The sequence below is a fragment of the Leuresthes tenuis genome, unplaced genomic scaffold, assembly GCF_036924035.1.
Source record: "Leuresthes tenuis unplaced genomic scaffold, fLeuTen1.0.hap1 SCAF_5, whole genome shotgun sequence".
Taxonomy (NCBI): Eukaryota; Metazoa; Chordata; class Actinopteri; order Atheriniformes; family Atherinopsidae; genus Leuresthes; species Leuresthes tenuis.
This window is the reverse complement of record NW_027325359.1, coordinates 9,362,585-9,387,096: the sequence shown is the minus strand read 5'-3', so window position 1 is coordinate 9,387,096 and position 24,512 is coordinate 9,362,585. Positions and strand designations below refer to the sequence as shown.

Genomic DNA, 24,512 nt, shown 5'->3' with positions numbered 1-24,512 from the left:
TTAATCACAGTTTCCCATTATGTCCATCTTAAATGTGCTTTGGCCCATCGCTGTAGAAGACAACATAATTTATAGATCATGCTTACATATGACTTCTTCTGTGGACACTGTGCTGTGTGTGACACTGAATTCTCGAACCCATGCAATCATTTCCATGACAGAATCACATCAATTTTTAATGCAGAGCCCGAAGATCATGGGCACCTAATAATGATTTTTGGCCATGTCCTTTGTGCACAGAGATGTCTCCAGATTCTTTGTTGGTAACTCCGCCCATCTTTTCTTCTAAGAGGATTTGTCCCTCTGAGGTGCTCTTTAGTTGTTTCTCAAGATGTTTTGGATTAAAGTATTGTTTACAGTGTATCTCTTTTTTACAAATCTGTTATATGTTTGCTATAACAAAACAAACTGCTAGCTCTATGCTGTCTGTTTACTTGACATTAGCTCTGATATCCCCACAGGATGAAAGCTTCCATATTATCTTTGTGATGCTATCTACAAGGAAATACTTTGTACTGCATACTTATGCAACCTCGAAAGCCGGCTATTTATGACACTGTATGGACCTGGTAATATTAAGTTATACACATTTTACATTTGTCTTATTGTACCCTCAGTTGTTCCATTTTAAAGATTCCTTTGTCATTATTATTATGATTCATATTGCACGCAACCATAAAGCCTTATCAAATTATTTATCTATCAGTACTTTTTATTTATCTATCAGTACACAGCACATGTGATCTTGTGTTTTTAGGGCTGCCTCACAAACAAATCATTGATCTCTGTAAAGCCACAGACATTTGAGAACACAGAGTACAAATGTTGTGAAAAATTATATGTATTTGGCAAATTACAATTGTAATGTTTCTGCAAGCACTACATTTGGTCTCACAAACATACAATTTGCTCAACACTAGGAGTACTGCGGAGCCTGGGAAAACTTACTCTCTGGCTCCCTGAAGCCTGAAAAATAACAGGCATCAGGGAGTCATCAGGCGAGTTTTGGCTTTAAAGAGGCAGACAGCTTGAATTGAACTAAAGGTTCAAAGGATGATTATTCACCTGGCAGGTATAACAGAAGATGACTAAGCCTGTGTTTGAGTGTTTAATATACACAAGAAAAAAAATGATCTATCTCTTTAATTTGTCTCTTGTGAGTATTCTTCATGTGGGAAGAAAAAATGCTTTACATGAGTCCAGTTTACGCCTCTCGGGCAGATGATAAAGCAACAGGACACACAAACATGGGCACAAACATGTTACACACTTTCGACTCCTCTCGCAAAGGACCAAGACTTGGACCGAGAAACACGTGCACAAAACCTGCAGATTCCATTTGTGTTAGGTTTGTTTCTCAAACTGCATATTTTACCCATCATTTCATGTCTTTCTGTCATCTCCTTGTGCCTTTCTCTCTATGGTCATTTGATTTATTTATTTATTTTTTTTACTATTAATGTAATGTTTGGGTGGTTTTAAAATAGTTTATGCCTCATCATGAATCTCACTAGCATTCCATTTTTTTCATCTCAGTCTCTGGCACGTAAATTTATTAAATAAGACCTGAAGAATGGTAGGTGACCTTTTGACTTCTTGGGTCCCGGGACCTGTGCCAATAGGCCCATTCACCAATGTGTCCATGGTACACTTACGGTTTTTGTGGACCAACACATATATATTCTGGACATGTACCGAGAGAATAGCACAGATTTCTACAGATTTCTGCGCTGTTGTGAAGTATAACATATATTTTAACACTGGCGAAGACAGTCAGTGTCCTTTGCTTAGAGTTCACACACGGCTGTGTGCAGTGTAAACGCTTTTTGGTGTCTCCCACCCCTCTCCTTGGTTGTGCGACTCTGACGTAGCAGCCAGCGTGTCCCGCCGGGGAGGGGAAGAAGGGCGGTGCTGCTTCCGACTATAATGCACAGAGTCTCGGAGAACATCGCCCCCTCTTCGCTCTGAGTTTCGTCGAGTGTTGACCGCAAAGTGATTCAGATCGGGAAGACATGGCTGGATATTTGAAAGTTCTCAGCTCTCTTTCGAGGTCTGCTGGCGCTGCTTTTTCCAGGAACCCAGCCGTGCTTGCGCCAGCTGCAAACTGCCAGACTTTGCAACAAAGAAACTGTGAGTGGAGGGAGATCACGGGGGTCAACTTCAGCATCACTGCGTTGACTATAACTGCATGTTCATTTAGCATTACGTTTTTTTAAGTAGCTCGCATCGCATGTGTTGATATAATGTCACCTCAAACCGGATTAAAGGCGACAAAAATCAGCAAACCTATGAAGCCGGTGGCGCCGCGCTAACGTAGCCATGCTAGTCAATGTACGTGTGCTGCTAGCCAACAGGGATGCTGTTATTGTCTTTAATTACCTCTGAGCTTAGGGCCAACGATGCTGAAATCGTTTCCCAGTTGTTAAGTGACTGTTTTAAAAAGCTAATCGGTTGCAGGTTGATGTGGAGGATGTAAACCTCGAGTATGAAGAAAGGCCATGACCAAGTCAGAGTGCTTTTATTGTTTTCCCATCCAAACTTTGAGGAACTGTTGGTAACAATGAGAAGATAAGCGGTCACAGAAAACAAAGAACCACAAACAATATAAAATACGACAACCAAATGGATGTGGCAGGGTAGGTTTTCTTGTCGCTTTTCCTTGAAAGACTTAAAATAAATGCAGGAGAAATTGGAAGCTCTAAAACTGGTTGCCAGAGTCTAAATTATGTTCCGTTTTTAGCCGTCTGCGGAAACTTTATTGCTAGTCTCTTGAGGTTGAGGAACTGTTCTTCAAACGAATTGAATAAGTTGTCTGAAGCCAATGCAGATGAGTTTCACTTCAGTTGTCGTGTCCTTCGTGCGACAGTGACTTGGGAAAACTTTAATCAAGGTCAGCCGCTGCATACGAGACCCCGTTATAGAGAGCAATGGCTGCCGCTGCCAGAGCTCTGGCTGTCCTACATACTGTTTCCTTCTGGGTTGCATTCACACTACTGCTCACCACCGCACATTTTACTCCTCACAGGACTATCATTTAGACTCTGAAATCATATGCGACGCCTCTTTTTGATGGAAGCTATAAATTTGAACAGAGTTGGCTGTATTTTTTTCCCATAGCAATACTAGAAGAGTGGCAGAGTCAGTTCCTTTTGTGACGTGTGGCAGGGATCTATATTTATAACCTGGTCCCTGCAAACGCTCAAACAGCTGTGGATTTGAAACTACTGGTATATTGGTGTTTTGAATCCCTGCAAGCCAAACCAGTACATCCTGTTGGTGTTTAGGGAACGGCAAGCAATTGTAAGGGTGTTTTCGCTCAACTGTGATTCAATCAACATGCTATTGGAGCCGTGTGTACATAGCTGATTCTGGTGATTGATTGTAGCCCAGGAATGTCTCAGATTTCAGCAAAATGTCCTTGGCGGCTGTTGAGAAGTTTGATGAAACGTGCACAAATGGAAGCTTAATTCCTGTGCTGCGTTTGTCAGAATTTCCACCAAAATTGAGTTGTAAAGCCACCTGCCAGACTAAATGTGACCGTGTTTACAGCAGCCTTTAACTGCGATCACAGGTTGCAGTAGCTGCTCTTTCCCAGTACTTTAGCCAACAGTTCTGTTGGAGTCTATAAAGAGGACTTTGATTTGTGAAGGCCTCACTGTGGTTTGCAGTTCATTAATTGACCTTTGTTTCAGCTCAGACCTCTAGTCTTGACTGAATCTTACCCTGAGCTGTTTTGTTTACATTGTGAATGTCTCCCCCTGGGATAGGATTAAACCCAAAGTGGTTATAGTCTCATCTCACTGGTGTTGAAAGTTAACCAGAGGACACACGGCCAGTGGTGTGTCCGGCTATCTTGACAGGACATATACTTTTACTGTGTCTTTGACCTCTTGCCCTGACTGCATATAATGCATGAGTTTTATTTAGCGCATAGCTTTTCATCGTTGAGCTTTGAGATTAGTTGTGGGTTCCTTGTAGTAGACAGGGTGTTTGAAACTGCCACATACTTGGAGCTGACTCTGTAAAATTGTTACTTGTATTAAGTTACTTTCATTAATGGTTTCCTGGGTTTAAGACTAATTTAAATGACTTTAAACCACATGCAGCCTAGCTCATTTACAACCGATTGGCTTACGACAACACTTAAGATTTAAAGAGAGGTATTGATTTAATTTGACACCCCCACCCCAAGTAGAAATCAATTCTCATTAAATTCAGAAAATTGTTTTTTAAATTGTTTGTGCTTTACATTCTATTTACAATATTACTCAATATGCCTCAAGCCATAAGCAGAAGCTTGAATCCTACAGACCTGTCTTCAGTGCGTATGTGAACGCAGGCAGGCAGGCTCACATGACCTTCTTTCAGCTCGCTCGTCCATATCCAATAGTTGCATAACTGACTCAGCTTGTTCCTGCCCTCCCCTGCCTCTAAAGGAAGATATCAGAATTCTGCTTTTGCAGATTTAGGGCAGACGAGTCAGAAACTATGCCAGACGGTGTTGATGGTTTACCCATAATGCATTAAAGCATGCATTGCTGTTCCAAAAAGCAGATGGAAAAGGTGTCTGTAACTAAACATAAACAAACAAAAAAAATCTTCTCTTCTCTTTTTAGAGTTTAATAACTCATGAAATTTGATGGTATTTGCAGTTTTGGTTATGAATAGGCTTTTGAATGTATGTTCTCTTCCATTTTGGTAGGTTTGGGTAGGCTTTGGGTTTATAAAGTATGGAAAGTTGTTCTTTACAAATTCCCAAAGATGAAGCTTTGGTCTTAGAGTTACTTGTTTGTCCAATCAACAGTTTGTATCTCCAAAATGAAAGCCCCAATGAAAGAAATGTCTGCAACAAAAACAAACTTTAGAAATAAAATAGTTCTGGTTGTTTCGCTCCCTCCCATTATGTGGAACTGACTTGTCGGCACAGAATATTCTGGACCACATGCTGGTTCTCACAACTCTGTAACAGAGTCGGCCTTTTCTTGGCTGTCTTATGCTATTGTGTAACATGGAGGTCGCAGCTGTTTTTCCTATGGGGTTATTTTCAGTGCACGGTCACCATGCAGTCAGCAAGGCTTGTGTCATGTTTGAAGTTTGGAACAAGAGCTGAACCTATTTTGACAGGCACTACCTTGGCTTGACCGTCTCTACGAGGTCAAATGTCAGACTCACCTTTTCGGTCTAGAACATTAAGAATGTTGGTAGGATGACACGTTCACAGGACACCTTATGTTTGCTTGCATTGCTTTGGGAAGGTTTTAGTAGCTTTGTGTGGGGGGCATTAACTTTGACTGGGAAATCTGAGAGTCACTTGATCCTCTGTACCTCCCCTTGTACTTTTCAATTTACTGAAGTTGTCCAGCTGGCAGGACACTGAGCAAACTGAGAGCAGATATGATTAGATGCCGGTCCACGCTGGTCGTAGTGGAGAGCAAATGAGAGCGTTCTTAAAAAGTTCGACTGGGCAAAGAAAGTAAACCTCAATTCCTGTTTGTTCTCGAAGTAAAAAGAAAACTAACAAGAAAAATTATGGTTACTATTGCGATTTTCAGAGTATGACCACAAACCGTAGAATAAATTTCACCAGAGACGTATCCATGACTTGTTATACTCATGCAAGTTGTGAGTTGCAACTTCTGATTAAAAGTTCTTTGTGGAATTTGAAATGCTCAGCTTTAGTAAGGATTTGTTCCTGTGCAAATGATGCAACGTGGACTTGGTGCCTGGTCAGCTGTTTATGGCTGTATGGAAGTACCATTTAAAAATGCATAAAAGTAGATTCTAGACTCAAATGCAGAAATATGGATTCATTTAGCCAGATTTATGAAGCCGTGTGTTGTTCTCTTTTGTGAATCTTGATAATGAAACTGTACTCGCATGCAAAACATGATTTCCACTTAAATTTTTAGCCACAAATGGATGTGGAAAAACTCCTCATTAGTCGTGTGCATATATAAAAAAAAAAAAAATCCTTTGCTCCACAGTTAAATAGGCAGGATAATGAAAGCAACGGTAAAGAAGAGGTGCAGATTTACTGGGAGGGAAACTTGAGACACTCATCTGTGAAGTGGAGAAAAGGAAATCTGTTTCTTTTGTGCTTCAGTCCTCCTTGAATCTTAAGCTGAACAAAACTGCTGGCTGGAAATAATTAACACAAGTGATCAATCCTGTAAGTTCAGAGCAAATGACCCTGATTATAAATGAGACAGTCCTCGTGTCAGGTCACACAAGGACAACAGTCGACGTGTGTGGAGATGATCAGGAGGATGACACAGATGTAAGAGGGGGGTTCCTGCTGTATTGGCTGTTCAATTAGATAGTGTTTTATAGTGTTTCAGCATTAATTATTGGTATGCTAGAAAATCATAACAATCTCTAAATGCTCATTCCTTCTTTAAAGACTCATTAGCCAGGTCTGCTATAGCCGCTGCGTATAACGTGGGGCACAGCAGCCGTTATTTATTGCACTCAAAATTAGATTAGTTTTTTATCTCCGATGCTTCCACTTCATGCTTCAGTTGCTATAAAAAGATTTGTACACATTGTCTGCAGAATGCACACATTGCAACAGCACATCCTTTTCTGAATGAGGAGGAAAAGATGCACTCCTCATTTTTGTGTGCACCACATCATTTATGCATATGACCCCGGGGGCTGTTTGGACTCAGAAATTGTAAAGTTGAGGGATGAGTCCGTTTTAACGGTAATTCTCTTTTTCTGTGTTTGATTGCAGCGTCGATTTTTAAATCTTATTTTGTTCCTTTTTGTTTCGATGGTTGTTAAGATGCCGACAAACGCATCAAAGTGGCTCAGCCAGTGGTGGAGATGGACGGAGACGAGATGACGAGGATCATCTGGGAGTTCATTAAAGAGAAGGTGATAAAGTGGCAGCCAGGGGCGGAGGGATTAATTCAATAACACCAGTGTGAGTCTCGGGGGAGGAATACCTTAGACAGGGATTTTGTTTTGAAGATAGACTGACATGTTAAAATGGTTGTGTAGGGAATTATTTATGAATAATCTGATGTGGGAGGTAGAAAGATAGAATAGAATACCATAGAAACAGCTTTCCAAACGGCAGGATAATATACTCGTAGTTGTACAAAAATTATGGAAGTTAATTCTTGTTTTGTTTTTTGTTCCCGATCCTTTAGCTCATCTTGTCCAACGTTGATGTAGAACTGAAGTATTATGACTTGGGACTGCCATACCGCGACCAGACTGATGACCAGGTCACCATCGACTCTGCCCTCGCTACTCTGAAGTACAACGTGGCAGTTAAATGTGCCACCATCACACCCGATGAAGCCAGAGTGGAAGGTCTTTAACAAATCTTCAATGGCCCGTTATACGTTTCTGATTTCAAAACTGCTCAGATTTACACACTCCCTGTAACTCAGATCCACAGAGTAGAAATGAAAGAAAAACAATGCTTGACCAAATGCAAATGTACTTAACTGCCTATGTCTTCGGTTCCTGGCCCTGAGACATAGTTGATTCTGTGACTGTGTCAGCTGGCGCAGACAAAACAATTCCAACAGTAATGAAGAACGGAGCTCATGCACTGACCGTTGTGGAATTGTTTTAGCCGTTATGACGGAGGCAGATTGAATTTAAAAGTATTTACAGCACTAGACATTGAGAAAGTCTTTGCAAGTTTTTTACCAAAATAATTCAATCTTTGTTCAAAAGTACCCTACACATAAAGATTACCTGATGGCTGGGATGTTCGTGGTATTTAAATTCACCTTGTAAAATGTGTTTTTTACAAATAGAGTTTAGCCTTAAAAAAATGTGGAAGAGCCCCAATGGAACCATCAGGAACATCCTGGGCGGCACCGTCTTCCGCGAGCCAATCATCTGCAAGAACATTCCCAGGCTTGTTCCAGGTTGGACGCAGGCCATCACCATTGGCAGACATGCCTTTGGCGATCAGGTGGGTCTCAACACTGAATAAGATACATTAGACTAAAGAGATGTTTCATTTGCTTTCTGATCGTACTTAACTGTACGCGTTTCTTTTACAGTACAGAGCGACAGATTTCGTCGTGGCCCAGCCCGGCAAATTCAAGATGGTCTTCACACCTGCTGATGGAAGTGCTAGTAAGGAATGGGAGGTTTATGACTTTCCTGCTGGTGGCTGTGGAATGGGCATGTACAACACAGACGAGGTGAGCAAACGCTTGCTTAAGGTAGGTTAGGGTAGGATAGGCCAGCGAACACCCCAAAATACTTGCTGCGTAGACATTTGACTTTGTGTCAAACACATATGGTCACACAAACACAAACATTGCTTTGTGTGACCATACAAATGTAACTGTTGACACAGATTGCACTCGGTGTGCTTTAAAGCAGATTATTTTCATATGAGAGAGCATGCTGCAGCTAGCCTGAGAGCTCTGACCAGCACACAGCAAACTGACTGGCAGTTTTATACACAAATGTTCATGGATAGTTGGCACAGATTCCTCTTTAAGGCACATTGTTGTTGGAAGTAAATATGTTCCATGTTGTCAAAACATGGGCTGGTGGGGGTGGAGGCTTGTAGAAAATGCCAACAAGTTGTATTTCCTAGTGAGGATATAAAAGGTTGTGGTTGTAGGGAAATTGGAGATGAGAAGACTGGACTTTACTACTGTGAGCTGGGTCTGTGATGTACAATGGCCTGAAGCAGCCCTAAAAATATGTATTTAAAAAGAAAAAAGGACATGGTTGAGTGTGTAGTAGCTTCAGATATCCAAATATATGCTCTCTGCATGAAAAAGCATGCATACATATTTTTAAAAATGTCTCCTTTTAAGAAATTGTAGAATGAAATAAAATCTTTGCCCACAGTTTTGTTTTCTGTCAAAATCAGGATTGTCTTATGCATATTTTTTTTATTATTGTGATACTGCTATTCGTGAACTTTGAATTTTCTAGCTTAACGTTAGAGAAACGATGCCGTTTAATTCTTCAAAAGTGAAAGTCGGGTCGTTACAGTAGAACGACCTCTTTTTAACCCGCTTCGCTACTGTTTTGTTTGCCTTCATCAGCTCAGTTTGTTTGATTTAACAACATCAGAGGTCACTGTAGGTGGCTCTTCATCTCAACAAGGGGAAGGTTATCAACCCTGTTACAACTGATAAAACCTGCAGCAGTTGTGAACTGTTTTTTTTTTTTTTCCCCAGTCTATTACAGGCTTTGCACACAGCTGCTTCCAGTATGCAATTGGAAAGAAGTGGCCACTCTACATGAGCACAAAGAACACCATTCTAAAAGCCTATGATGGCAGATTTAAGGACATCTTTGAGGATATCTATGTAAAGTGAGTGCCTCCTTCCTTTGCTTTTGTGCTCGTACAGGAGTCATTGTAAATGATGTTATTTCTTAAAGACAACACGGTAAAAGTGTGTGTTGTGTCTTGCAGGCATTACAAGCCAGAGTTTGAAAAACTGAAGATCTGGTATGAGCACCGACTTATTGATGACATGGTTGCCCAAGTACTGAAGTCCTCAGGAGCCTTTGTGTGGGCTTGCAAGAACTATGATGGAGATGTTCAGTCCGATATCCTTGCACAGGGTGAGATATTTGGTGAAAAAACACCTCTTCCTCCTCTTTAGAAATCAAACCTACAAGCCTGCAAGAGTGCTTGCCAGTTTGGGAGCTGATGTGGGTGGCACTGAAGAAGGATTTTGTTTCCTGTTTTAGGCTTTGGCTCCTTGGGACTGATGACATCAGTTCTTGTCTGTCCTGATGGAAAGACTATTGAGGCTGAGGCAGCCCACGGCACTGTGACCAGGCACTATCGCGAGCACCAGAAGGTTAGTAACCATCAATCTTTGTCAGTCACTCAGCTCTGTATTGAAGACCATTTCAACTTGAGGACAAAAGAGTTGAAAAGTGTGGAATAAAGCCACACTATCTCATCTCCGACTGTAATTTGTGGAGTGTTACTGCCACTGTGTGGTGAAAATAGAGTATGACACACGAGCTATAGATTTGTCGATGGTTTATTCTTCACTTGTTGATTCTAAAAAGAATATTGTCTTGTAGTTTAATACTCCAATGTCCTCATGTGTGTTTTCAGGGAAGGTCAACCAGCACAAACCCCATTGCCAGCATTTTTGCCTGGACTAGAGGCCTGGAGCATCGAGGCAAACTCGACGGCAACCCCGACCTTATAAAGTAAGAAAAAGAGATGTCATAGTTTTTTTTTTTTTGTTTGTTGGTTTTTTTCGGGGAACACAGTGACTCCAGCGTGAAACACAATTTTCTTTGTGTGTTTGTTAATTTGCAGATTCTCCCAGATTCTAGAGAGGGTGTGTGTTGAGACTGTTGAGAGCGGCGTTATGACCAAGGACCTCGCTGGCTGCATCCACGGCTTGTCCAAGTAAGTTCATCTAAGATTTGACGCCTTCAGTCACATTGTTGATGCCGACTTACTAAGAGCTTTATGTCGCCTTGGTGTTCCGTTTAGATACAGTACCAGTCAAAATGTCTGGGCACAAACTTTCGTAGTTTACTTGTTTGCTATTGTAAGCAGTTTTATCTGTTAAGACTGTCGAGTTGACTGGAAATCTAACTGAGGCGGTGCATTGTGTTGTGCCTCATGTCACATTATGAACAGTCGTCAGATGGCTCATTTTAAAGTCTTCTGGTGCGTTAACATCACAAACGAAGCAGGTAGAATAAAAGATATAAGGGACCATGATGCCTTTGTAGTAATATCCATTTCTTTAGCAGATTGCCAAACCTGCCAACTGCTGTAACATAAGCACTGTGTGAACAAGCTGCTTTTGGGGGGTTTTCTGCACCGGACTGTCGCTCGAGCATAACAAACAAAACAAACTGTCATTTTTTTTTATTTATTTATTTATTTTTTTATTTTTAACCATTGGCTTTATACTTTATAAACCATACAGTTTGATATATTAATGGGCGTAATAATTAATCATACAAAACCTCATTAGGTGCAGTGCTGATTTGAGGAATGTTTTCATTTAGTCCTCCAAGCATCTTTATGTTTTGGGACATTAAGCCTGTAATGGCATCCAGAAGAAATTAATCAGGTTTGGCGCTTCCGACTTCACATTTCTTTTCTTTAAATTTTCAATGACAATACTTCCTTTTGATTAGATATCGACGCACGTGTTTGAGTAATGCTGAGAAGCTGCATTAAAACTTTGCAGTCGACAGGCCTTCATTTTCATTTGAATGATTCTGTCATCCTTCAGTTAAGTTTGTTTAAAAATTAAAAAGAAAACTAGAATGTTTTTCATCCAGATTAAAATGTGGACTGTAAGCATTCTTAGATTAAATACTGAAAGCAACTTTTTTTGAGTGATTTTTAAAAAAAACAAAACAAACAAACTGCACACGTACTGCAGGATTGCTGGTCTTCATCCAGGTACAAATACAAGGCTTTCATCGCCCTGGATGTGAGGTATGAGGTATAAAATCTTATCTTCCAAGCGGCGTCGCACACCTTTCAGTGCACGGAATGTTTTCCTTATTTACAGCCCCACTCTCTGAAATGAAGACGACCATCTTTCGCTGTACTGACTCATTACTCGTTTAATATTTACACCCCCCATATTACCCATTCTTTATTTAGGCAGGGGTTAATTCTAAACACAGCTAATATCACCTTGCTTCACCTAAGTGCAACACTGATATTTCTGATCTGCTCTTCCCCGCTTGCCTTTTCAGTGTGAAGCTGAACGAGCACTTCGTCAATACAACAGACTTCCTCGACGCCATCAAGACAAATCTGGATAAAGCCCTCGGCAAGTGAATGACTTGAGAGGACACATTTGGCCTGGAGATGGCAATGTCACTCCTCTGTTTTTTGTACCTCATTTTTAACTTGAAAGGTCAATAAATCCGCTTGCATTTCAGCAGAAGGAACCGTCTGTAGGATTGTGTAGTGTTTTGTTAGGATATCAAATGGTTATCGTCTTTTCACCTGATGGCCCCCTAACTACCAGTCCTGTTATGTGCAAGGTTTTATTTTTGTAATGTGTACTGTATGCGATGCCATGAAATGCCTTGAGCAAGACTGATTTCTCTGTCAAACACACTTGCCAATAAATCTCGTTTGACCCATTGTTGGCATCTTGTGTGGGTGTTTTAGGACAAACGATAAAAGCTTAAAGGTACTTTAAAGGTAAATAAATTTATTATTTTACAGTTTTGTCTGGTACACAACATTATACATACAATTCTATTCATATTTTCTTCACACTAAAGTCTAATACTGAAAGCTATTTAAGCTGAACACCTTCCCCTTTGTAGCATCACTACAGTAGTGACGGAGTTAACACAGAAGCTTAAAAACTCTCAAAAATGAGCATTTTTTTCTTTTAAATGCACTATATCAACATGGCAAATGGATACCTTGTTTGCAGGCTACAAGTTTGAGAAGCTAAGCAGTGGGAAACTGAATATATTGAACATTTCCAAATCATTTTCCACAAGGTCCACGACCCTGTCACATGTTGGGAGGTTGTCGTTCATCACTTGAGACCAGTGTACAGCATGATGGATGGCGTGCTCTCACAGACATCGGGGCGCTTAATATTTCTGTCCCGACTTTTTGGGGACAGTTCTTGAGATTCATCCATTTTAGAAAAAAACAAAACAAAAACTGCAATAGAAATGCAGGGTTTGCATCGCTTTTGGAAAAATGCTGCAGTGTAGCCTTGTGAAGATGCGGATGAGGGGGAGCGATGAGGTTTGTTTAAGGAGATGCTGCACCAAAGACTGTTCACTGTCGTTATCTTTTGAAGGGATCTACAGATGGGTGGCGGAGGAACCTGAATGTAAGTCTGCAACTGGACCCCAAGAGATCCGGTGTCGCAGCTCAATGTAACTGTAAGGAGAACGACCGCCGGCACCCGTAGCTGCAAGATTTTAATCCAGTTCTTTGGTAAATGAAGTCCTCTAACGTTAAAAAGGTCATAATGTTTTCGTATGCGACTGAAAACATTCCACAGAAACGAGTTACATTCATAGACGAGATCAATACAGTGTGACGCTTTTTAATGCAGAAATGTAAAAAGTAGACACGGCGGTCTTTAGTGCAATGCACTGATTACAGTACCAACAAACGTACGGTAGGGCTGATACTCTGTACAGTTATATACAAATTTGCAGACCTGGAATTGAATTAATCACAGTATAAAATCAAAGTGAGCTATTAGCGTCTTGATAAGCTTTGGCAAGTGAAAGAACACTTGTTCAGTTCCTTCATCCCTTACATTGGTGTAGCCCAGCAGACCAGGATTGTCTGAATGAGTAAGTACAGCGTCACACACACATGCTTGTTCCTGAAAATGTGCTTTTGTAATGGAACTTTTTGTTAAGCAAATGTGTTCTTACTGAAAGACTCCTTCTATTTTAGACCTTCCTTTTTTTGGGTAATCTGTGAATTTGTGATGTCCTAGATGAAAATAGTAATCAGAATAAAAGTATAAATGTTCAAATTTAGTTGCATTATGCCTGACTTCAGTGCATTTTGATGTGCAGTTTGCTGGGTCTCCTCACGCCCGTTCAGGGGAATCAGAGTATTATGCCTTTAACAGCAAAACCCAAACCAAAATAAACAATCTGGCTTTCATTAGATCACACATATTCACTTTGGGGTTGTTTTAATAATTCATGCAGTGCTGAAGCGCCCTGCGCTCTTCCCATAGGTGCTGTAATACTCCATTTGAGATAGTTTAGCCACGTCTGGTGTGTTGTTGTTGTTAGCCCGGTTTTCTCGCTCACTGAATTCAAAACTCTCCTCTTCATAGTCCTCCTGCCCTTCTGTCTCTTGGGGGGGTTCTGACAAAGGAGGGACAGACACAATTATGATCCCACATTGCCCTCAATAACACACGTACCCACACAGAGCTCCCCCTAAAGACATATGGCTACATTGAGGACAACCAGTAGATCGCCCTTCCTTTGTCTCAGTCTAGCTGATAGAGAATGGCATGTCTAATCCAGGCACTGCTATGTTTACTAAACACACGCAGTTGGAGTGACAAAAAAATCAAAAATACTTGGCCGCTTGATCACAGTACATGCTGAGTCAAAGTGCATTAGGGACAGACAGAGTGACAATAATACAACATGAAATCCTCTGAACGTTCCCACTTGGAAATTTGCCACTTTTAACCCGTCAACAAACTCAAGTTTAATCTGTTTCAAAGCAGCGTAATTAGGACAACAGACTGAGTTACTCACCATGTCCGTCTACTGAGGCATCCATGATGCCGTGTTTAACTTTCATGTGTCGGCTGAGGTTGCCCTTCAGGTTGAACTTGCTGGTGCAATAAGGACACTTGAAGGGCTTGCTGCCTGCGTGCAGATGCATGTGGCCGAGGAGGTTGTACATTCTGTTGAATGACTTCCCGCACACCTGTGAGACAAGAGTCCAGTCGTCAGTACCGCTCCTTCACAGTGGGATCCAGTCTAACTTGAAATGAAAGAAACCCTTTCGCTGGCTTTACCCACCTTGCATTTGAAAGGCTTGACCGGAAGGTGGACAATCATGTGTGTTTTCAGGGTCTGCTTCTGGACAAAAGTCTTGAAGCAGACGTGGCACTGGAAGGGTCTGACGCTGGCGTGGATCAACATGTGTCTCTTCAGGTTGGCAGACAGGGTGAACTCTCTGGCACAGACGTCACACTTGAATTCTTTCATACCCTGAGAAAACAAAGAGTGTTCAGGCCTTTGAATTAATTTGGCAAATTATATGGTCGAGAGGAAAATAAATAGTGAGTCACGATGAGCTCGCATGTGTGCGTGTGTTTGAGCATTTGCAGTCTGGCTTTTGATCCAACTCGTGTAGAGTTTGTTGTCAGATGAAGGAGACAGACTCACAATGTAAATAATAAACTTTTTTTTTGTAGGTTTTTTCCATTTATCTTACTTTATTTTCATATTCAACAAAGCACACGTTGTGAATAGAAGCCCTATATAACAAAGTAGACTATGCAATGGAAAAAAAGAGTAATTCATCAGACACAAAGGGAAGAGGGTTTGCAAACGACACTCACCGCAAAACACATGCAAGGAGGGAGGGATGGGGTGGGGGGGTAGTTGAGCCACACACAAAAAAAAAACGCAGGGCCTTTGAAGACTATGTTTACAAAGCAACTGGTTTTGGAGAAAAGCCTGTGATGCAAGTGTGCCTTTCACCCCCATGTTTCCATGAGGAATCACACAGCAGACTTGGTTTGAAATGAGCTAAGATACGTATGTTTATAATGAGACTTTTCTATTTCGTATAGCAGCATGATGCCTGTCTGATCAGAGTTGTGTTTTCAGAACATAATGTTAACCAAAGGCACATCGCTAGGTTTCGGTATTGTGGGTGCAAGGGTGTGCCAGTACCTTGTGAGTGAGGGCGTGTTGTCGAAGGTGGTGGATCTGGACGAACTCCATGCCGCACTCTGGACATACATAAGGCCGCACATTCTGGTGCTTCATCAAGTGGTTCTGCAGCTGGCTGCGGTAGGCAAAGGACTTGTGGCACTCTGTGCACTGGTATGTCGTGGGGCCCTGATGGCTGGTTAAGTGGCGTTTCAGGTGGGCATAGGTTGGAAACTCGAGGCCGCACTGAGTGCAGACGTGACACTGACCATTCTCGTGTTTGTTTTCATGCGTTCTCAGCTCGCTGGGGTAGGCAAAGCCGCGACCACAGAAGCGGCAGCTGTAGGGCTTGACGTCTGTGTGCTGAAGCATGTGCCTCTTCAGGTGACTGGTCTGCGTGAAGGCCTTCTCACAAACGGTACACTTGTGGGGTCGGGTTCCCTGATGGGTGAGTAGGTGAGTCTGGAGGTGGCTCGGCTGTTTAAAAAGCTTCCCACAGTGTAAGCATTCATGGGGCTTAATTCCATTGTGGCCCAGGATATGGGTGACTAGGTTATATTTTGATGTGTATGACTTCTCGCACATGCGGCACTTCCAACGTTTCAGACCCTCTCCCACATCTACGCAATAAGACTCATCGATCTGTACATTTATGTCCAAACGGTCAATCTGCATTCGTCTGGCGAGACCCTCTGGGTCTGACCACAGCATGGCCTGGCCGTTCTCCTCGTACTCTCCCGTCATCGGCATGTCAGTGGACTCATAGGCCACTTCATTGGAATCATAATAACGGTTCTCCAGAGGACTCCCAGTTTCTCCACTCGTCTTGAGGTTGAGTGCCTCCTCTTCTTCTTCTCCTACGACCAGCTCTTCTTCCTTCCTCTCTTTCTCCGGACCAGAAGTGTCTTCTTGCTTTTGTTCTGGCTGTCTGTCTGTTTGTAGCTTGGATGTGTCTCTCACACATGACGGACAGTTTCTGCAGGCCTGTTCCTCTTTTAGAGAACCTTGCTGGGTGGCTGTATCCTCTGACTTGCCAGGACTATGCCTGCTGTTCATGTGAATGCAGGACGGAGGGGTATCAGTCTCAAGTCTTTCACCTTTAACCTGAGCTTGTGGAGCGGGTTCTTTGTGTGGGTGAGGATCTGATTCTCCATCAGTCCTTAGCCTCTTGATCCTCCCACGAGGACCGGGCCGTCTCCTCTCGCTGCAGTGGGGCTGGGGCTCCGGCTCTCCAGCAGGCTCTGCCAGGTAGTCTCCATTTGCTCCTATCAGCTGGTCAGCGTACTCATACTCTACTGATTCAGTCGGTGGAGGCGGGCACTCTCTGGGCTCCCCGGTGTAAAAGCCATTTGGGGCAATGGTGGCCCCAAATATTTCGTTCTGGGAGATGAGGCCAAGAACGGCAGCCTGAGCCAGAGATAGCACTACTACAGGCTCTGTCTGTGTGCCCACATCGACATGACCCTCAGTCATCTTTGGGTAGGTCCGCACAAAGCGGCTACTCTCTTCCTCCTGAAAAAAAAAAGAGAAAAAATGCATACAACTTAAGTCTAAAATTAAGCAGATGCACTGTTCGAATAGATCTGTAACTGTGTTTTTATTATTTCAGTCTTACGAAAGCAGCCTTACACATAATTTCCTCATTTAACCTCATTTCCCCACTGTAGTCTCATAATGATGTAACCTAACAGTGAAATTATCATAGAGTATAGATCTTGAAATTCTATATCTTATACAGACAGAAGCTAGAGGCTTCTCTCCCCGGACTTTATGACAATATTAAGATCATGTTTTTGAGGGCTACTCTGTGAAAACCGCACTCAGACTACGCCTTGTGTCTTTGCTCTGAATCCACGGAACATTAGATTGAGGAGATAAGGCAGATCTGTGTTAGCACCCCACTTCCTTCCTTGACAGGCTTTAGAATAATAAAGAACACAACAAGGGATGCAGGTCCAGCCAGGAAGTTGACTTCCGTGGACTGTCCACAGCACTTCCTGTGGGGTCCTGGGACAGCCTGGCCGACCAAAGTCAGCCCATCACTGTAGCAATCTGTCCCATTCGTGTGGAGCGAAGCCTTTCTGTGCAATAGCCAACTTTATAACGCCTGCAACACCGGGCATCTTTAACAAGATGATATATGCCGGCAGAAAGTCTCATATCCATAAAAGACATTTGATTAAGCTTTGAGCTCATTCTATATTCAAGACCCATGCATAAGACTCACTAACATAATTGTATGATTCAGAAGTGTTTCAGACCCACATAAGCATGTTTACCCGGCAGCCTGTAAAAGCAGAACAGCAAAGCTATGGGATAGAAATTGTCTAACTACCAAACTGGCCCTGTGTGGTAAAAGAGAAGGGCACATTGCATGCCACTGGTTTCAGGTTATTCCTCAGCATAAATCTGACTGGTAGGATAATGTATACTGAGAAGCTCTGACCCCCTAGTTTCTTCTCAGACAGCACTCCAGCCTTCACTCTGCCACATAAGAAAGAGCTGCTTCCTTTCCTGATACAATACTAAGAGAAAAGAAAAGAGTGGATAGAAGAAAAGGGGAGACAGGAAGAGGAGATAGAGAGCAGGAATAAAGGTGTGTGGGTTTGTGTGTGAGTGCATGGGAGAGGGGAGTAGACCTGGATGCCCTGATAACCACGTCATTTATAATTACTGCTTTTAAAGTAGTCAGACAGAGACAGACTGTGTGTTTGTGAGAAAGAAAAGGAAAGAGACTGGGTGTGTGTTTGAAAGTGTGTGTGTGAGAGAGAAAAGAGGGAGGGAGGTATGAAGAGAAGGAGAAAGAGCTGTGGGCGGGGGAGGAGTGGAGGGAGGGAGACAGAGAGAGAAATGAGATGGAGGGGCTGAAAGATAAAGAAAGAGGGGAGGGGAGGGAGGGGAGGGAAGGGGAACGAGAGATTGAGTGAGCATGTGAGGGGAGGGAAGAGAGAAAGGAAAAGGAGAGGGGGTGTGAGTGTGTGAGGGGGGCAGCCGGAGAGACAGAAAGACAGAGTGAGTAACAGAGAAAGAGGGGAAGGAGGGAGGGGGAGCTGTGGAGAGAAGAAAAAGCACAGCAAAATGAAAGGCTGACAAAATGAAAGAGAAAAAGACAAATGACAAGTAGACAGAGAAGGTGGAGTAATAATTGCAAGTGAGCGTACTTTCACATTAAAAGTTGCAACTGAAAGACACCTAAGGACAAACAATTAGAGCAGAAACAGAAAATGTGCAACAGAGACACAAAACAACTGTTCTTTTAGAAAAGATGTTTCCACTGCAGCACTCATACGAATCTGAAAAGTAATCTTGCTTCCTCCTCTGACGCGTACACGAACAGAAGTGTAAACACCTCATGAACAAACTGCAAAACAAGTAATCACCATCTCCTCCCAAACATCTTCCTCTACCTCTATTTCAGAAACTCACCACATTGTTCCTGGAGTGATGTTTTAGGTGTTTCAGGGATCTCATCCTTCAGGAGAAATGAGTGGAGTAAAAAAACCCACCTCCTATTTATATCTGTGGGAGAGTGGGGCGGTCCCACGGCTCATCCTCCTCCTACTGTTGCTGTTATCAGAACTGACTGTGCCTGCCCCCCTTCACCCTCCACCCCACCACAGACACACACACACACGCACACACAGCATCACCCCATTTCTTTCTCTTCCTCCCACCCTCTCCTTCCCATCTCACTTCTCTTTCTCTCTTCTTTTCTCTTAGAAACACACACACGCACACACATCTTATCTCCCTTTCTCACTACATACAATTCGGCATGACCCTTCAACACACATTTCTCTTTAAGGCACGCAGGCTCTATTTTTTTCTTGATCACACTTCATACTTTACTTTGCATTTCCTTTTTTATGAGAAGCTTCTCAAATGCACAAAGAATTCTATGAGGTAATCAGTTGTTCCTGTTTTTGCATGCAGATAAATATAAGTATATATTAATGTATACACACACATAAACACTCAGAGACGCTATGGGTGGAGGTGCATCTTCAGTTGAAAACAGTCAGACAACGGATAATGTCTGAGAAATACAAAAATTGTAACTTTCCAAAGAGACGGCGAGTAGTTTGCTGCCATTATTTCTAGATTCAAACTAATTAACTATTTACTCAGCCTGAAGTATACTGTCTGAGAAATTCAGATGAAAAAAAGAGTGACAAAAGAAAAGAAAAAGAAAGAAAGGAGAGAAAAGCAGTTAGAGGGGAGGGAGGGAGACAGACGTGGGGAAGAAAGAATAAGGAAGAAAGAAGCAGAAGGGGGGGAGTGAAGCTGAGTGGAGGAAGCGAGGGGGGGGGGGTGAGAGACAGAAAGAAAAAGGGAGAGAGGAAAGAGAGCTGGGGTGGGGGAGGGAAAAAGAGAATGCAGCAAAAAAAGGAGGAAGAAGGGAAAGGAGAACGGGATGATGAGGAGGGGGTAGGCTGGGGTATAAGAAAAGATGTGGCAAAAGAAAGAAAAAGAATAAAAGAGAGAAAAAAGATAGGCAGTGGGGGGATGAGAAGAAAGATAGAGGGAGGGTTGAAAGAAAATGCGGTGAAAGAGAAGAGCAGGGTGTGTGGGGGTGCTAAAGGGAAAGAAGGAGAGAAAAAGAGAGAAGAAAAAAAGGGGGATGGTGAAGTGTGAAAATAAAAAAGAAGAGTCCATCAGCAAGAGAAAAGAGAAAAAAGGAGGGGGGGGTGTAGAATGAAGGAGGAGAGGGGAGGGGGGGCAAAGGGAATGGAGAGAGGAAAGGAGATAGAGAGACGGAGAGAGTGAGGAAAAGGAAAAACAGCAAGGGAAGACATTAACTATTGAACTTCCAGATTTCTTTCAGGCTGTGTTGAGAAACAGTGCGGCAGAGTACCTGCGGGCTGAGTACAGGTTGTGTGTTTAAGTAGTCAACACTAAAGATGATCCTGATAATTATACAGGTATTCCATAGGGCTGGAGCTTACCTCACCTTAACTAGTAAACACACAAGAATCGTGTGGAGAAAAAGTCCATCTGAGACATGCATGAGTAGGTGCGGGCAGGCAAGACAAACACAGCGTGGACACGTGCCAATTGTGACTGTAAGACTGAGGACTGTGCATAAACATTTCCTACTAAATAACAGGAAAGGGCAAACCTTGAAAACCTTGATCAATCATCAGCAGCTGGGAGTGCTGCGAGAATGAGAAAGATAGAGAGAAAAGGGAGCGGAGGGGGAGGAGGAAGAGATAGGGAATGAGAGTGAGCGCGAGGGAGGGAGGGAGGGAGGGGAGAGAAAGAGATTGAGTGAGGGTGTGAGTGAGGGGGAGAGATAGCAGGAAGTCGAGGGAGAGAATGGGAGAGAAAATAGAAGGAGAGCAAGGGAAGAAACAAAGAGATAAGAGGCTGAAAGACAAAGAAACCACATGGAAGAAACAACAAGGGACACGTACATAAAACAACACAGAACTAGCCTATGGGGAAAATGAAAAAGACACAGACAACAAAAGTTTGGGGAAGAAATGCTCTGGCTCCTTTTCAGGCCTGAATCTTCACAACAGCAAAACCTACTTGCTTGTCCATTTACTTGGGGTACATTTGCATGTTGGGCTCTGGAAAACTAAGAGCAGAAAAGCCCACAGTGATAATAGGCGTAAAATTTCATTCAGTTCTTAGATTTCTACAAGTTACGTTGTGCATATGAGACAGAGAAAGAGAAGGGGAAGTAAGCCATTGCCCTCTGCTCAAGTGTACTAACCCTGAACTAGGATTTCAAATATGTGTTTGTGTGTGAACATTTGTCAAGCACACACACACAACACTGACACCAACAACCCTGAAGACAACACACTTCTAACATGGGTGTTTGAGTGATTATTGTACTTACACCGGTAACTGCTTGTCCATTTCCAAACCAGGCCTGGTTTCATTCCTGTTTATCTATAAGACAACCACACAGCCGGTGTCACATCCTCTTTGCGATATAGGTCAAAGTTAGAACTTATTGTTTCCAACAAGAGAAAGAGAACAAGTCAAGGAGATGGAGAGTGTGAGAGAGGAAAGGAGAAAAGATTCAGATATCAGCTGTCTGTTTTACCCCGGAGAAAATCTCAATGAATCCTACAACTGCAGAGGACTCATTGATGACAACTCCCTGTTTTATTTATTTATTTTAAACAAAAGTGAGTACAAATGCGAACAATTTAATGGACAAACGTGTGCATCAGCGGTGGGTGAGTCTCTGTATATATACACTCTACTCCTTGGGCTCACATTGTCAGTGTTGTTTCTTCATCCACCCCAGTGACAGGCTGCGTACAGCCCGAGTTTGCTCCGAATGCGTGTGAGACTGTGCCGGGTGATGGCTATAATTCAACATCCTCTCACTGTCAGCCAAACTGGAAGCTGTAAAGGTTTTAGTGCAGGGATGTTGTGGCTACAGTGTTCAGGTGAGGATTTTCTCAGAGATGTAGAGGAATCAGTTTGCTCCGTGTTTTGAACTCTTGAGTTTTCGGACTAATGTCAATGTCTTTTTGCTGACAATCCTCTCGTGTCAAAGGCAGCAAGCCCACACACCTTGTGTTATTTCCAGTGCTGGATCAGTCTCACCTCTGCATGGCATGCTGATATAATAGTAAGTCTCAAGCATGATTAGCTGCTGTAATTAAGCTTTCTCTCTCTCTCTCTCTCTCTCTCTCACACACACACACACACACACACACACACACAAAAAGCACAGCAGGGTTTTTCATAAGCACAGAACAGACAATCGCAGTTTGAATCCAACAATACAGATAGAATATGACAAAACTGTATAAAAGCAGCCACACCCTAGTTGTTGCACGTCTCCAGCTTCTTCCATTAAGGTCAGTGCGAAGAGACTGGACACAGAGAGGAGAGTCTTCATCAGTAGTGCCTCATTCATTGCTACCAAGGAGAGCAACTTTTAATGTGAAATATACACAATCAGATGATAGGTGAATCACTTGCAACTTCTAAGCATATTGTGCCTTTCTGATTCAATATTGATGCTTTCCTTGTTTTCACCCTTTTCTGCAGTCTGAAATGTAAACATTTCTCTCAACAAATCAATCTTACACAAACTGTAAGACAGGATGCAGAGATGGCCAGAGCAAAAAAAAAAACTAAATAAAAGATTACTCTCCCCATTTCGCAACCGGGGTACTAAATGGAAAGACAGAATATTAGTAATGAAATAGCTCTGCTTGGAGACAACATTGGAGAAAGGAGTGTGGGGAGAGCTTGAAAAAAAAAAGACTGAATATAAAGGAGAAAAGACAGAGTTGAGGGAGGAGAGGAGAAGAGCATTCAGCAAGGAGGATATAAAAGGAACAGAGAGGGGGGCGCGGGAGTGAGACAGAGAGCTATGGAAGGAAATAGAGAAAGAGAAAAAGAGGGGGGCATGAGAGAGCAAGAGGGAGAGGAGGAGAGAGAGATCAAGAGAAAGAGGGAGGAGGGAGGGAGGGGGAGAAACAGAGACAGAGGACGAAAGAGAAAGACAGAGAGGAGAGAAAAACAGAGAGGGGGGAAGGGAGAAGGAGGGATAGCCACAAGAGACTCAAAAACCACAGAATAAAAAACCCTCTGTCTGTCTGTAACTCTATATAGATATACAAATATGAATCCTAATATATGGGCGCATTGCATTTATTTATTGGCAAAGGATAGCCAACAGTACAGAATTCAACATGCACCTCAAGTTCATTCAATAAGTCGGTAAACATGTAGGACCATGGATAACTCATATCTTCTTATCAAGAATGCAGTTTTTCATTGCAGCAAGGTGGGAGAGGACTCTTTCAAAGGTACTTTATCCTATTTTAGTCGCCCTGAAGTCTCTTCCTGCAATGTGATTCATGGAAAAGTGTGCTTACAAAATATACTGTACACTCTCACCACATTCCCTCTGTCTGTGCTGAAATCTGTGTCTGACAGACATAAATGAAACCTACGATTTCGACCGTCTTGCAAGTGTCCTACATAGTGAAATGGCCCCAGATTTACTCAAGGTGAGGCCCACAATGAACCACAGAAGCCTATTAACACTAGAGGTCTCTGGAGTGCCTTATATGCTGCTTAGAGGCGACTATGTTCAAACTGGCTGCAGCAGACAGTAGGGACACAGTCACTGTCCCTCCATGGCCGTCACTCCTTTGTATTATTCCTCCACCTCCCGGTAACAAATTTCAGTCGGAATTACTTTTCTTTCGTCCAAGTTTCATTCTTTTAAATCAAACCCTTTGTCTATCTCTTCTTTTGTACCTTCCTCTTGTTTCCATGGTTACCTCTCTCTCTGCTCTGTACACTATCTATCTCTTCCTCCGTTTCCCTCTCTGTCTCTCTCACTCTGTTCTTATCTTTCTCATTTTGCTTTCATCTCTGCCTCCCTTCCTCCTGCTTTATCCCACACCCTCCTCACTCCGGCTTTTATCTCTCTTCACTTTCATCTGTCTTTCACCTTTCTCTCCCCTTCAAGCCTGCCATTCCATCATGCTGGTTTTGGTTCTTACTTATAGAGAGAAAGTTTTATCGGCTTCCCTGTCAATTCTGCATTTTTAATCATTTCCAATTTATCCAACCCTCTTTCAATGCCATTGAGTCATGCATTAAATTGTCTTGGGCAGAATGTGAGCATGTGTGACTGTGAGATGGAAACCATAGGTGCAGGAGGATGTAGTCTTTCACTGTCATAAAGACAGGAATGATTTCTGTCATGATATCTGGAGATTAACTGGTTGCTGTGGATTGTCTTTCAGGTGTGCAGTAATGGATTTCCCCCCCTTTTCACATTTACACCCGCAGTACATCATTGCATTTACAAACTGCAGTGGGGGATTTTGATATTTTTGTGTTTACTAGTGGTCCTCACCAGTGCTTATCTGAATGGGGTCCCACTGAGACCGAAGCTGTTGAGAAGGCAGTGCTCCTCGACATGGGGCTGCCTCCTGTAAGGTAGCCTGTCAGTTCTCTGCAGTGATGAAGATGTTCCTGTGAAGCACAAATGCCTCTCTCCACGCACCTCACGTGGGAGATAATCATATTCACACACAGCTGTGGCTGGTTTAAACACACCACCACATCATGTGTCACTATATGATACTGCGCACACACACACACGTCTAACTACAAACAGAGACTAGGACTTAGAGGCTCTTCACAACATGCCCAACTGATATTTAAGAGGA

At 42.7% G+C, this 24,512-nt stretch overlaps 2 protein-coding genes across 2 annotated transcripts; one reads left to right on the top strand and one right to left on the bottom strand.

Moving 5' to 3' along the window:
- Positions 1–1,915: 1,915 nt before the first annotated feature.
- On the top strand, positions 1,916–12,088 carry idh2 (isocitrate dehydrogenase (NADP(+)) 2). The gene is made up of 11 exons (XM_072385816.1): positions 1,916–2,130; positions 6,785–6,876; positions 7,155–7,320; positions 7,776–7,936; positions 8,028–8,171; positions 9,171–9,307; positions 9,410–9,561; positions 9,691–9,803; positions 10,070–10,167; positions 10,280–10,372; positions 11,692–12,088. The coding sequence occupies exons 1-11, from the start codon at positions 2,013–2,015 to the stop codon at positions 11,774–11,776; spliced, it is 1,359 nt and encodes a 452-aa protein (XP_072241917.1). The 5' UTR covers positions 1,916–2,012; the 3' UTR covers positions 11,777–12,088.
- A 53-nt stretch (positions 12,089–12,141) lies between these two features.
- Positions 12,142–18,835, bottom strand: znf710a (zinc finger protein 710a). Its single transcript, XM_072385815.1, has 5 exons — positions 18,772–18,835; positions 15,367–16,857; positions 14,485–14,676; positions 14,215–14,389; positions 12,142–13,809 (listed from the first exon to the last, which is right to left on the bottom strand). Exons 1-5 carry the CDS (start codon positions 18,814–18,816, stop codon positions 13,640–13,642), a joined length of 2,073 nt encoding a protein of 690 aa, XP_072241916.1. The 5' UTR covers positions 18,817–18,835; the 3' UTR covers positions 12,142–13,639.
- Between the last annotated feature and the right edge of the window lie 5,677 nt (positions 18,836–24,512).